Genomic DNA, 13851 nt, shown 5'->3' with positions numbered 1-13851 from the left:
TTTAGTTGTGAGCAAGCATTTAGGAGTTATACCTACCCAAGGTCTTTATGGGCATTTCCTATCCTTATGAGGGTAAAACTGTCCTTACTATTGAGAAGTAAGTAGTTTTATCCTTTGGATGTAAAAGGGTCATCGTAGGGTCATCGATTGGTCATTGAAGGCAACATTTGTAAGGATACCTTAGCATTCGAAGGGACGATCATCATTTAACCGTAGGCTACACCGAAGGGTCATCGAGGGACAAAATCATATATTCGAAGGCAACATCCGAGGGACTATGATTTATTTTATGATGATTTAATCGAAGGGTCTTTGCTAAGTATATCCCCACATTCGCGGGACATGACCATAATACCGTAATATCGTAGGGTAACAAAGAGAGGTCCGAGATCGCATATTTAAAAGCAAAGTTTTACAATTAATTAGATAGCCGTAATCGATTAAGTAATTAGGTCCACATTAAAATCAGCTAGGTAATTTAGGGTGGGTCTCCACATTAAAACTAATACATTAAAATCAGTTAAGTGATGTAAGGTGAATCTCCACAAGGGTATCCCACAAATAAAGTGGAATACCCACCAAGCTATCTTTTCCGGGGATATGTGAACCTTTACAAAACTCAGCAAACATGTCAGAATACCAAATCAGGGTGCAATCGAGAATCACACCACAAAAGAAATCACAGAAGTAATAGGATCAGATAAACCATGCATGGCCATGATAAAACATGTCAGATGAGCAAAAAAAAATCAGAACAGAAAAGTCAGCTACTGTCGCGTTCGCTCCTGCTTCGCCTAGCGAAGGCTTAGCGAATACTCGCCGCATGCTCGCTTAGTGATGTGCTAGCGAACGGCCGCGGATTCCGGTTTTGATAACAGTACAATTTCAGCCAATTTTATGCTTTATGGCTTTCATTACAGCAATTACATGGTTAATCATTTGAGGTATTCAGATACGTACTAAAAATTCACATGCCAGACTTAAGATATTTTCATAAATTTAATCATAATGCCACATGCAAATTAAGAACATAAGGCGGTAATAGCAATGCAAACCTGTTTGCAAATTGAATTGCGACCTTGGATTGGCAAATCGGATTGAATTGGGCAGAGGTAACCTTGATGCCGCTGGATTCCTTCAGGGTTGGCCTCCAGGGTTTGCCGTCTGTGAGCGTTAGGGTTTGCTTGCTAGGGTTCTCCTTTCTCCGTTTTCGTTTTCGTCCTCCTCTCCTCTTTCTGACTGAAATGCTGGTATTTATAATGGTTTGTTGTGACCTAATGGGCTCAAAATGAAGCCCAGAATTTTCTGGTATTCGCAAGCTTCGCTAGGCGAGTATTGTAGCGAAGGGTTCGCTAGGCGAAGGAGTTGCTCGCCTAGCGAGCATGCCAGTTTGAGTCTTTTTCTGGATTGGGCCATTTGTGAGCTAGGTCTTTGTTCCTTTAAGATCAATGCCTTGCGAAATGAGTGAGAGTGCCTTGAAAAATGCCTTGTGATATTAACGGGAAAATTTTGGGGTATGACAGTGATGGTACGTAGGCAATGGGTTTATCCATTCAAACAAAATTGTAAAAAATGTATATTCTTTTCTCATCTCCCCAATCTTGTTTGCACAAATGTGTTCACAAATACCAACCTACAATACACATTTGCAAGAAGGGCTCCCTTAGAGTACTAAGGATGTTTTGGGTGCTTAAAACCTTCGCATCTCATAACCAACCCCCTTACCCAGATCTCTGACTTTTTTATTAGTTTTTGATTTGATAAAACTTCTTACTTGATTTTTGTTCGCTTTCTAACATTTCCTTTGGATAAATAGAAGTGCGGTGGCGACTTGAATTGTATGATTACTTTTGATTTAGTCAATAAATCTAAAAGTAACGAATACCCCGCTACATTATGCTTCTGCACAAGGGTTCTATTTATAGAACCACTTGTGTGGGCTTCAAGCTAAAAAACTCACTTAAGTGTATGTGGCACATATATTATAATATGCCAAATTCACTTAAGCGCGTGGTACCTTACCATATTTCGTATTCGACTTAAGTACACCGTACCTTACGATGTTCTACAATTCACTTAAGTGCACCGTACCTTACGGTGTTCCTTAGTTACTCTATCTCTCATCAATCTGTCCTTTGTGTGTGACTCGGTAGGTTTTCGCGGCATTGACAATTATATTAAATCACGTATTTAACATAATAAACAGTGAGCGGTATCTAGCAACACATCACTACTACCCAAGACACGAAAATGTCATGTGATCTGACAAATCCTTCTGTGATAATACTTATGTGTATAATTACCTTTTTGCTCTTATATCTATATTGAACACAAGGCATAGACTGTGTCATCCTTGTCTAGTTCAATATTGGGCTCATAGGCATTTATCCTGTTACGCAGGATGGGCAAATTCCATCTAGGTCACTCATGTCCTTTAGCATGCTTCGTGGAGTACCCATCAACCGTCTTTATGGTTATCCAATTACGCGCAACGTTTGATCAGCAATAAAGCACTCGACTCTACATCTAGGATCCATAGTGGTTTCAGGTCGAAGGGTGGTATACACCATTATCACCATGAGAATAACTTATGAGACTTTGCATAACATTCTATATAGTATTCTCATAGCGGGTCAATCCAGTATAAATATTACTCTTAATATTCATACATATGTTTAAGACTTGATAACTCGTTATCCATGATCCATGAGATGTGATCATAAGTCTATATACATAATAGTCTTAATGCTTTAATGTTATCCCACTTCATAATAAAGCTCGACTACGGATACTTTAAAAATAGTGTCCTTATGTTTAATGTGATCTCATGATTAAGTCACACTTGATACATTAAACGGACTAGCTATTCTAGAGACTTTATTAAACAAACGTAATAAAGAAAAAGTCTTTTATTATTAATAAATAATTCGATACAAGTACGAAAATGTGATTTAGATTTAGAGAACCCAAGTTTGGAACTGAATTCTTCTTGAACTTTGCAAGCCTAAGTTCACGAGCAACTAACAAAATTTTAACTTCATCCAGATTCATAATGTCAAACTTGCTCTTAATAACAAAGACTACAGGAGCATAATCTGCGGACAAACCTTCAAGTATCACACTTATGTGATGAGAGCATGGTAAATGATCGCCATTGGAGGCTAAAGCATTAACAATAGTATGAATCTTAAGCAAATAGTCCTAAATTGACAAACTATTAAGCGCAATCGCATGAAGTTCCACACAATTGACGAGCTCATGCACACATTTGCTTTAATAGCTAAACAATTGATCCCATAGTTGATGTGCGTGCGGACAACCTAAAACACGAGAGATAATCTCACTGAAAAAGTGTTGATCCTTTTGGAGCCACACTCAGTACTCACAATTCAAAGATCAAGAGTTACAAGTCGGTTCGACTTATTGACGCCATAGATGAAGATTATTTTCATCTAATTTGTGTGGAATCTTAAGCAAGAAACTGAAACAACACAAATCATGACACTGCTGACACCAGAGTTGTGGAGACTTGCGCAGAAACAGAATGCAAAACCGGTGATGGAGTTGCAATGGCCAAAGATCAAGTTAGCAATCAAATCTTACCATGATAGAATTGGTAGTTACACTGTTAATTTTCAATTATAAACTAATTTTCATCGATTGACCTGCTGCTACTAATTGACCTTCTTAGTATCTAGTAGCAACTAGTTGCATTTATAGTAGCAAATGGTTGACCTGCTATAGCAAGTGAGATGCCTAGCATACCTCTAATATGATAAAGCCTTTTTTAAAATATTTTTTGACTAATATTTATAAGTTATTGACAATGGACAGGAGTTTAGTTGTCATCTCTACATAGAACTAAATCCGATCTCATGAGTAGCTTTATACTGCTTAGACAACCAAATTGTCGTGACCAGTGAACAATACCATGAAGAAAAGGAATGTGAGCTGTTAATATGAATGAAAGTCTGCTCAGAATCATGGAAGAATTCCCATTTTTTGAATTGAAAAAACTATAGTTCAGGCCCAATAACCGACCACAATTCACAATGCTGAATAGTACACCTGTGATTACTAGGAAAAAAACAATGATAAAACAAAGGAGGCAGAGTAAATGAGGAAGATATTTCACATATACAATCCTTCTGGCACCCCTTCTTTCTTCTTAAACATGACTTTATCTTTTGCCTTCTTGAAGTCAGGATGTGTCACCTGAAAAACAAGACAAAAATATTGGTAACAAGGAAGGGTTTAAAATCACATTCCAACAAAGCCATAAAACGATATGGTACAAAACAAAAAAAAGTATTTTATTTTGATAACTTAAATTAGGAATCACATCAAAACCAAAATAGAACACCCAAGTCAATGATAATAAATGACCAATATAAATGTCAGAAAATACAACTCACGCAGAATAAAACAAAACAGAAGGGTGGATAAACGATCATAAGTGGATCAAAGGAAAGCTGTTGTGAAAAGAACTCACAGTATTTGAATGAAAACTAAAATGAGGAGAACATTCAAAACAGAGTTTGTGAGCAAGGGAAAATGGGTTGCTTTCTTGCTTGGCCAGAACTATGCCAGCAAGCAGTGGGGATGTACCATCGTATAACTGAGAAGGCTAAGGTCTTTACATGAAACATACAAAACAAACACAGTATCCAAACAAGGGTTTTTGAAGTATTTAATCTATTCTGATGGAAAAAAAAAGGGAGAAATCTTGAAATAACCCAAAAAAGTAACTGCACAACGAAGATAAAAGTGGGGGCAGCCTCAGGCTGGGGCACTGAAGCTGCGGAGCTATTAATAACAAGGGCTTATAGAGCAATGATACATGTACACCTCTTTTTGGTACTACACCCATTCAACATCTGAATAACAAGGGCTTATGTGGCTAATTCAGTGGAACATATGGCTAATTCAATTCACAGTCAAAATTTTGGTTAATTCAACTGCATGAATTAACCATATTTTACAAAGTGAGTCAAGGTAACCATCTGCTCAACTGGAAAAAACTACACTTTTACATGTGATTAATCAAGTGCCGCGCAGATGTAAAAAAAAAGGGGTGTACATGAAACATCTTCCTAATAACAAATGCTACTTAGGAAAAGTGCAGAGCTCCAATATCTAGCCCCAAATCCATCACCTGTATTTTTCCAGCCACTTTCTTCAAAGGTGTAGGTTGAAAATGAGAAGGTTTGGCATTATAATACACTTGAGATATCTGACCAATTTATGCTATATTATATTGTTTTAGCACAATTTATGAATTTGGGCCATAAAATGAGCTCCTCAGGAATCAATAGTACTAAATTCATAACTAGAAACAACAAATATTTCCACAGAACAAGTGTTTTGGCTAGAAAGTAAGTTCTAACCTTCATGCGGCGTTCTCGTAAAGCAAGTAGGCCAGCTTCGGTACATATTGCTTTTATATCAGCTCCAGAGAACTCATCCTTAGTCATAACAAATTCTTCTAAATTGACATCATCGGCTAATGTCATCCTTGATGTGTGTATCTAAATATAAAAAGAACAAGAGCTTTTAGTCATACAAATAAGCAGAATATAGATATAAAATACCACAGTATCAGATAAAGCAGCAACCAATGTGCATTTCACATAGGAGTCATGCATACCTGGAAAATGCGTCTCCTTGTTTTTATATCAGGGAGAGGAAATTCAATCTTCCTGTCTATTCGACCTGGTCGTAGCAAAGCTGGATCAAGGCTCTCAATTCTGTTGGTTGCGAGAATAACTTTTACATCTCCTCTAGAATCAAAACCATCTAGCTGGTTAAGCAACTCCAACATTGTCCTTTGAATTTCACGCTCTCCACCTGAGTGAGCATCATACCTACATGGCGCACAAGAAAAATATAATAAGACATGACCTAAATATACCACTCCTCTACTAGTTCCACACCTCCTCTGTCGAAGACAAAATACCACATTCAAGAAAGAGCAAATTTTCACAACCAGTGACTCCTAAAGTTGATACCCAATAACATACCTCTTTGTTCCAACAGCATCGATTTCATCAATGAAGACAATAGAAGGAGAAAGATCGTCAGCAACTCGGAAAAGTTCCCGCACAAGTTTTGGACCATCTCCTAAGTATTTTTGTATCAATTCACTACCAACAACACGTAGGAATGTTGCTGATGTTGAGTTAGCCACAGCCTGGCAGCAAACAAAACTTTGTATTTAGACCAGACCGGTAGTGCAGAGTGTAGTATATATAAAAAAAATGCAATATTATCACTGCACATATGTCAAAGCAAACTTCTAGTAAAGATCATGTACTACATATTAACAATAGTAATTTAACAGGCAACAAAAACTCCCCTTGTTTGGTCACTTGCTTTTTCGAAATCAGAATGTTTTAACTTGGTTTTAGAGTTAATAAATGGTATTTAAGTACTACAAGGAATACACAGTTTAATGAGAATACATGGTGAAATAAGCACTGCTAAAACAAGCAGGGTCGTAGCAGGTATTTAATACCTACAATAATATAATATTAGACACAACTAACTATGTCTGCATCAAAATCACTTGAAGTAGCATATACTAAAGAATTAAATAATTTAAAACAGAGTAAACTCAATGCAAGGACACATTTACAGGGACTGAAAATGCTGAGTCGTAAAACTACACACAAATCTCATTAAGATAAAGTATACATGAAAATAACTTCACACTCCTAGCCATTAATTTAGTTTGTGAGCATGTTTAACTTAAATGTAGAGATAGCAAACACTAAGCAGAGAAATTGAGAAACAGAAAAATGAATTATTGAAGATTAAACTTCTATTTCAACAGCCCTGTCATAAACACACAAATGCACACCTTTGCAAGCAATGTCTTTCCGGTTCCAGGTTCTCCATATAAAATGACCCCCTTTGGAGGCTTGATACCAATATCTTCATACAGTTCAGGATGTGTCAGGGGAAGCTCAACGGCTTCTTTGATTTCCTGTATCTGGGCATCTAAACCACCGATGTCAGCGTATGATTCTAAAGGAGCCTTCTCTACCTTCATGACAGAAACCATTGGATCAACTTCATCTTGAAGAAGCCCAACAACAGAAAGAACCTGGTAAAGAGCCATGCATTATAGTAAGTATTATTCCTTCCAACATGACACCATAATAAAATCATAGAACCATGCAATCTCAAATTGCAATTTTGACTACCCTAGTCTCAAGAAATTAATACTGCATAGTTCAAACTATTTAAAAACCCAATGAGATGTGTATCATTTAAAGCTTGATACAATAAAAAAACTCAAATAATACAAGTTGATTCAAATAGTATTATGTTCAAAGCAAATTGAAATAAAACTCATATTAGGATAAACTTTCAAGGAAAAGTGTTTCCCCTAAAAAAACAATCAAAATCAAACATAAACACACCCAAACAAACCTTGTAGCCTGAGGTTTCCCAAGCAAAATACCAACTATTTCTCACTTAAAAGTTCAAGAGTTCCACAAGTGTGAGCATAGACAAAAGCACATAGAATTTTCATCAGAGAGAATCAGTTTACAATGAAGTCCAGTTGAAAGATTTTACTTAGTATAAATCACAAAGCTCCACTATTCACCAAACTTCACCTATGCTATTTGAGCAAAAGGGGTTACACGAGTTTCAATTTCACTTCACTAGAAAAAAATCAATTTATTATTTCCTAAACCCTAAACCTAAAATTCATCACAAACTTCAATTAAATTCGAACAAAACACTAAGAATCATATAATTAGCATAATAAGTAAAATAAAAACGAGAAAAAAGTGTAAAACCCTACCTTGTTATGCATCAAAATAGAGCATCCAGGTTCCAACTGATCTTTATCAACAAAAGACAATATACCAACATAATATTCAGGTCCAACCGAAGAAGAAACAATAGCGTGATTCTCGTCAATGAGTTCCTCAAGGTTACCAACACTCATAGGCGAACCCCTAAGATCATCGACCTTAGATCTATCCTCTTCCGCCTTCTCTTCCTGAGGCTTAAGCCGTTCCTGATTCGCTACAAACTCTTCTTCCATCAACAAATAGTCTTTGATTCGTTCGAGTTTCAAGAGCCTCAGTTTGCATTTCGACAGAGGAGTTACCGTCGGCAACCGCGACGCCGACTCTGAACCTTTCTGTTTTCGCTGTTTGCGACCGACGCGAGCCGGTGGCGCTGCCGGCTCGAATTTCTTGTCTTTTTTGTCGCTGCCATCTGGTTTCCGGTCACCCGGTAAACCTTGCCGGTTCAAACCGCCTGGTGTTCCTTGACCCATGGTTCCTTTTTGAAATCGCGAGGTTCGAAGAGTGAATGAGAAATGAGAGAGAGAATGATATTAGGATGAAGCGTTCTACTTGGCTTTGTAAGCAAGTTAAAATGAGAACCATTGACGTGCTTTTTTAGCTACTTTTCTAATTGGGCCTGTCAATACTTCATATCAAAAGTTACAACTTGCAATAAAGGCCCATCCTATCTATGTATGCTCTTTTAACTATTCACACGCTCTTTTCCTACGGCCACCCACACATATATTGCAAGTGAGATAAACCTATATTTTTTATTTCGGGTGTCAATCATATGTTTGATGCACTTGTTCTTTGTTTATGGACTTGTAAAAAGTATATACGTGATAACCCCTAATGATTAAGGATTTAGAGATTTTTATAATCCGATATGGGGTTTAGAGCTAGTTCACGCAAGAAAGTGAGAAGCTTTGTATGTGGTATTCGCGTAATGAGATTCTATCTTTTCAATTTGAGGGTTGAGGTATTTATAGAAGTTCATGGACCTCAGACTCCCATAAAATAACAACAGCTTCCAAGAGAGTGTAATAATGAGATAGTTAATCCCCTACTTTTAGGAGAGCATGAATTGTTTCCCTTTGACTCCTTCTATGCACCGTTGTGAGCTTGGGACACGTAAGTCTCATCTTTTCAAGGAAGGACGATCAATCTGAAAGATGGATATAACATTCAAATGATGAGTCCTTCAAGTATGAGGCAGATCTAGGATACATCTCCAAGTGTCAAAGAGGTGAATCGTGCGTTAGTTGAGGAAAATCTCCAAATGTCAATTGAGGAAAAATCATGCGAGATATTAAATACGATCAATGATGATTTAGTCTTGAGACGCAAAATTAGCTTTAATCTCCCACATATGTTAGAAGCATGCAAAACCTTTCGTTTCTGATGGGAAGACCTTTGATTATCCTAGTTTTTAAACCTCTATTGAAGGGATTCAACTTTAACCCTTTCACCTTTTAACGCATTTTTGCACTAAAGCTCTTGAAAGCATCCTCCATATACTTCACTAGTTGTTCAACCCTCTTAAGCTCAATACCCTCTTTACAAGTGAAAATTTGATACTCTTTCTTTTTCCTTTGTGGTAATAATTAGGGATTTAGACGAGAATGGCAACTTGGTAGATCCCTCAACTCGCGGTAAGCATATAACCTTGTGGAATTATTGTTATAGAAACATAAATCATCCTAATTGTATGGTTGATTGTAAATTAGCGGAGCTACACGTGTTCAGTAGTTCTGAGAGTTCCATTAGCTTCGATTTGCTCATTATTTCTATATCAATTAAAGATGATTAAAACATTTGTTGTACGAGGAATCGTATCCATTTGCTAACGATTAATTGTATTTTTCTTATGACATATTTGTCGTTAACTAATTATTTCATGTGCATAAAGTTAAGCCTAGATCATCAAATTTGTATGATCGTTTCAACCTCCTTTGTTAGTCTTATAGTATGCTTGTTTATGATTATTTGTGTGTTCTAAATGTGTTGTTTGTTTAAAATATGTGTATGTTTTGTGTGTGCATTTAATATCTCATTCACATTAACACATTATGCATCGAGTTATTATTATTCGTTTGTGCAAACATTTTTCATGCGTTCATGCATCATTAAAATTGTTTTGTATTTGGAATTAAGTTTTTTTTCATTAACATTAAACCATTTTAGCATTTAAAAACATTAGTTACTATTTTTCATTCATAAAATTTATTTTTTCAAGCATTCAAATTTTTCAAATTTCTGTTTCATGATTCGAATCACAATTCTTCAATTTTTGTGTGAAAGGTCACTAGTTCATTTGATTCGACTCACACTTCCATCTAATTCAAATCACATCTGACTTCTCATGAAAATTACTCCCTACGTCCCATAATGAGTGATCCATTTAAAATAAAATAAAAAGGTTCCCCAAATTGAATGACCCATTTTAAGATGCACATTTTTTAATTCTACCATATAATTAATATTATTTTTTTCATTCTTAGTATTTGATAATGAGTACTTTAGTAAAAATATAACTCTCTATCTTTCATTTATTCTTTTTTCTTAATCTATGTGAAATGATCAATTGAGTTACTCATTGTGAGACAGAGGGAGTAAGTACATGATTCAAATCACAAAGTTCACTTTATTCAAATCATAGGATTCAAAAAGTCATTTAATCGCGTATTTTTTGGTTTTCCCTTCCAAATCATTTTATTCTATCATTTAAACTCCACTATTTTTTAAAATCATTTCTCTCACCCATTCATAATATTTGACATTTCATTTCGTCTATCATTCTTATTTCATTACCTTCATACCCATTTCAATTTTCAACCTTCATCTTTCATCATTATCATCATGCGTTCTCATCAACATCAAAGTTATCTGAAAAGAAAAAAGGGAAAAGGTAAGTTTCATCATCATCTAGTTCTCTTCCATCATTTCCAAAAGGCAGGAGACCCAAAGTGCAAGCGAGCAAAGAGACTCCAAATGCATATGTGCCTTGTGCTCAGAACATGCAATCAAATGTTCAAGTGTCTGCATCAATTGCTCATAATCAAAAGTTGTCTGCAATTTATCATAAGGTTAGCCATATGTCACCTGAGATTAAGCTTCACAGGAATGTTGATAGTTTTCTGAACAAACCTGTGGAAGTTGAATATTATATGGATAGGAATGGTAAATCTAAGTTAAAGCTAAAATTTCTTAAGTCGTTTGAAAATCAAAATGAAATTTATTGGTTTGGCTAAGAAGTTTAACATGTATAATGTTAAAGTTTTTTATATCAACCTTAAGTTGTCTAAGATGGGTTTAGAATGCAAGTTTCATGATATGCATATTGTAACAACCCAATTTTTAGTTATTACTTATGTGGAGTGTTAATTAATTATTTAGTTGATAGGAGATATCATGAATAATTGAATTAATTAACTTGGTGGATATATGGTGTTAGTTTAATTTATTTGAATTAAATAGAGATATTTAAATATTAGGTCTTATTGGGCCTATTAATTAAATTAGAAGTATAATGACTTAAGCCCAAATAGAATACTAATATAAATAGTAAGAGGTGAGGAGAGTGAGAATTATGATTCATTTGATCATTGAAGGCAATAGAGAAAGAGGAAAGGAAAAGTAAAGAGAAGAGCTAGGGTTTCCAGAAAATTGAAGAGGTAAGGGGGGAATCCTTATTATTATGGGTTAGTATGATTGGGTCAATGGGTAGATGTATGTTTAGGTTAAAATCCCTAATTTTGTATGGTTGTTTAAAATTATTAGGTTTTGATGATTATTCTTGAATTGTGGTGATTGATTGTGATAAAACGGCGAATTAACGTTATATGCGAGAGTATTGTGTGAGTTATAAATTTCTGAACGTGTGGCTTTTTACGGAATTGAAATCGGAGGTCCGAAGGTCCTCCAACGATGAAAAACGCAGAAAATTCTGCATTCTGTTTTTTTGTTAACGCAGGAATAACATTCTGTTTTGCGTTAACCGGTTAACCAAAAGCGTTAACCGGTTAACACTGTTGAAAATCTGTTAGAAAGTGTATTCTGTTCTACGTTAACCGGTTAACCACATGCGTTAACCGGTTAACCACATGCGTTAACCGGTTAACACTGTTGAAAATTGCCAGGAAATTGATTCTGTTTTGCGTTAACCGATTAACCATATGCGTTAACTGATTAACACTGTTTGAAAGTGAAAAATTGAGATTTTAAATGTGTATATGTACCATTGGTGGATTGTGAATGATATATTGTTATGAATGTGTTTATGTACCATTGATGGATTGTGAATGATATATTGTTATGAATGTGTATATGTACCATTGGTGGATTGTGAATGATATATTGTTATGAATGTGTATATGTACCATTGGTGTATGATTCATAGAGTTTAATTATGGTGATATGTGAAATGTTAAGATGGTAGAGATGATCTTAATTGCATATGTATTGGTATTTGTACATTCATTCATGGCATGGTTGGCTTCATTGTGGAAGCGGTGAAACTGTGGGTTCACATGGTATTAGACGTTGATCCTTAATTGGAAATAGGCGTAGCAGACGTTGATCCTTGATTGGAAATAGGCGTGGTAATAAGACGTTGATCCTTAATTGGAAATAGGCGTAGCAGACGTTGATCCTTAATTGGAAATAGGCGTGGTAAATAGACGTTGATCCTTAATTGGAAATAGGCATAACAGACGTTGATCCTTAATTGGAAATATACGTGGCGGCTTGGATTCTAGATATTGAATCGGAAAGCGGTGAAACGTTGGGTTCACATTATGGTACCGCATGCATAGAGTCACATGTCTTGCATTGAGTCACATTAGAGTCATGTGATAGTTGAATGTTTGCATTGTTGTGATTGTGATGTGTGTATGAGATATGGTAATTGAATTTGGTGATGTTTGGATACATAACTTGACTGAATATGTGATTATGTGATAATTATAGTTATGTGTATATTTGAGAATATAATATTGGATTTGAATATTATACTTCTTGAGTTTTTATGTGTGCTTGAAACATGTGAAATAAATGTTGGTTAATATTAGTTACATGGTTATATGAAGTGTGATGAATTCCTTTAATTGTCGATTTAATCATTGTGCTTGATTAATACTTCTTCATAATGATTTGAATTCTCACCCTTTCTGTTTGAATGTTACCTTTACATGGGTATCGCGCAGATACTTAGGAGTAGTATCGCTGAAGTAAGTGGACGGTAGCACTCGAGGTTAGCTGGAGAGCTTCGGTGCTTTGTTTTAGAGACTAAGTAGTGAGTCAATGCTCTGGTCATGTAACATTGGGTAGATTGGTAGTATTGAACTTGTGTCTTATTTGGATACGTTTTATGGTATTACTTGTGAACATGTTTAATTGAAGAGATTATTGAGAGAGGATCATGGTATGGGACATGGATCATTTTATGAAATGCATGGATATTCGTTATTTTCCGCTGCGAACGCATATTCTGGAATATTCATGATAATTGAGATGTGTTATTTGAAATGACCAGGTGTATTGTATATTGATGATGAATGATGTTTGGTTTTTGAAAGCTTTTAGTTTTTAAAAACGTCGATGTGACGCCCTTTGGTTTATATGTGTGCTTATTTACTCTGATTATATGTTAAGTATTTTGGGGTAGAAAAAGGGTGTTACATTAGTGGTATCAAAGCATGGTCGACCAGTTGGTCAATAGTCGTTAGGGTTTTCCATTCATTGGTATTTGATTTGTGTATCTGACACGATCGATACTGTTTGTCTGGTTGTTCGGCCTGTTCAGGACGATGGTTGCAGGAAGGAATGATGATGTCGTTGCTGAGGCGCTGAAGATGTTGGCTGACTCCCTTGGTCAGATCCCTCAAGCGAATGCTGGTAACCGAAATGGAGATGATGATGAGTTCCGTGCTTTGGGGAGATTCCAACGGAACAATCCTCCTGTCTTTGAGGGTGGGCATGAACCTGATAAAGCTCAAGCTTGGCTGAAGGCAATTGAGAAGATCTTCAGAGTCATGAACTGTAC

At 35.8% G+C, this 13851-nt stretch overlaps 1 protein-coding gene across 1 annotated transcript; it reads right to left on the bottom strand.

The window, feature by feature from the left end:
• Window positions 1–3984: 3984 nt before the first annotated feature.
• On the bottom strand, window positions 3985–8398 carry LOC127125920 (26S proteasome regulatory subunit 4 homolog A). The gene is made up of 6 exons (XM_051054777.1): window positions 7814–8398; window positions 6860–7105; window positions 6021–6190; window positions 5648–5864; window positions 5388–5528; window positions 3985–4215 (listed from the first exon to the last, which is right to left on the bottom strand). The coding sequence occupies exons 1-6, from the start codon at window positions 8294–8296 to the stop codon at window positions 4132–4134; spliced, it is 1341 nt and encodes a 446-aa protein (XP_050910734.1). The 5' UTR covers window positions 8297–8398; the 3' UTR covers window positions 3985–4131.
• Between the last annotated feature and the right edge of the window lie 5453 nt (window positions 8399–13851).

The sequence above is a fragment of the Lathyrus oleraceus genome, chromosome 3 (genome assembly GCF_024323335.1).
Source record: "Lathyrus oleraceus cultivar Zhongwan6 chromosome 3, CAAS_Psat_ZW6_1.0, whole genome shotgun sequence".
NCBI classification, from domain to species: Eukaryota; Viridiplantae; Streptophyta; class Magnoliopsida; order Fabales; family Fabaceae; genus Lathyrus; species Lathyrus oleraceus.
This window is presented reverse-complemented; position numbering and strand designations above follow the sequence as displayed.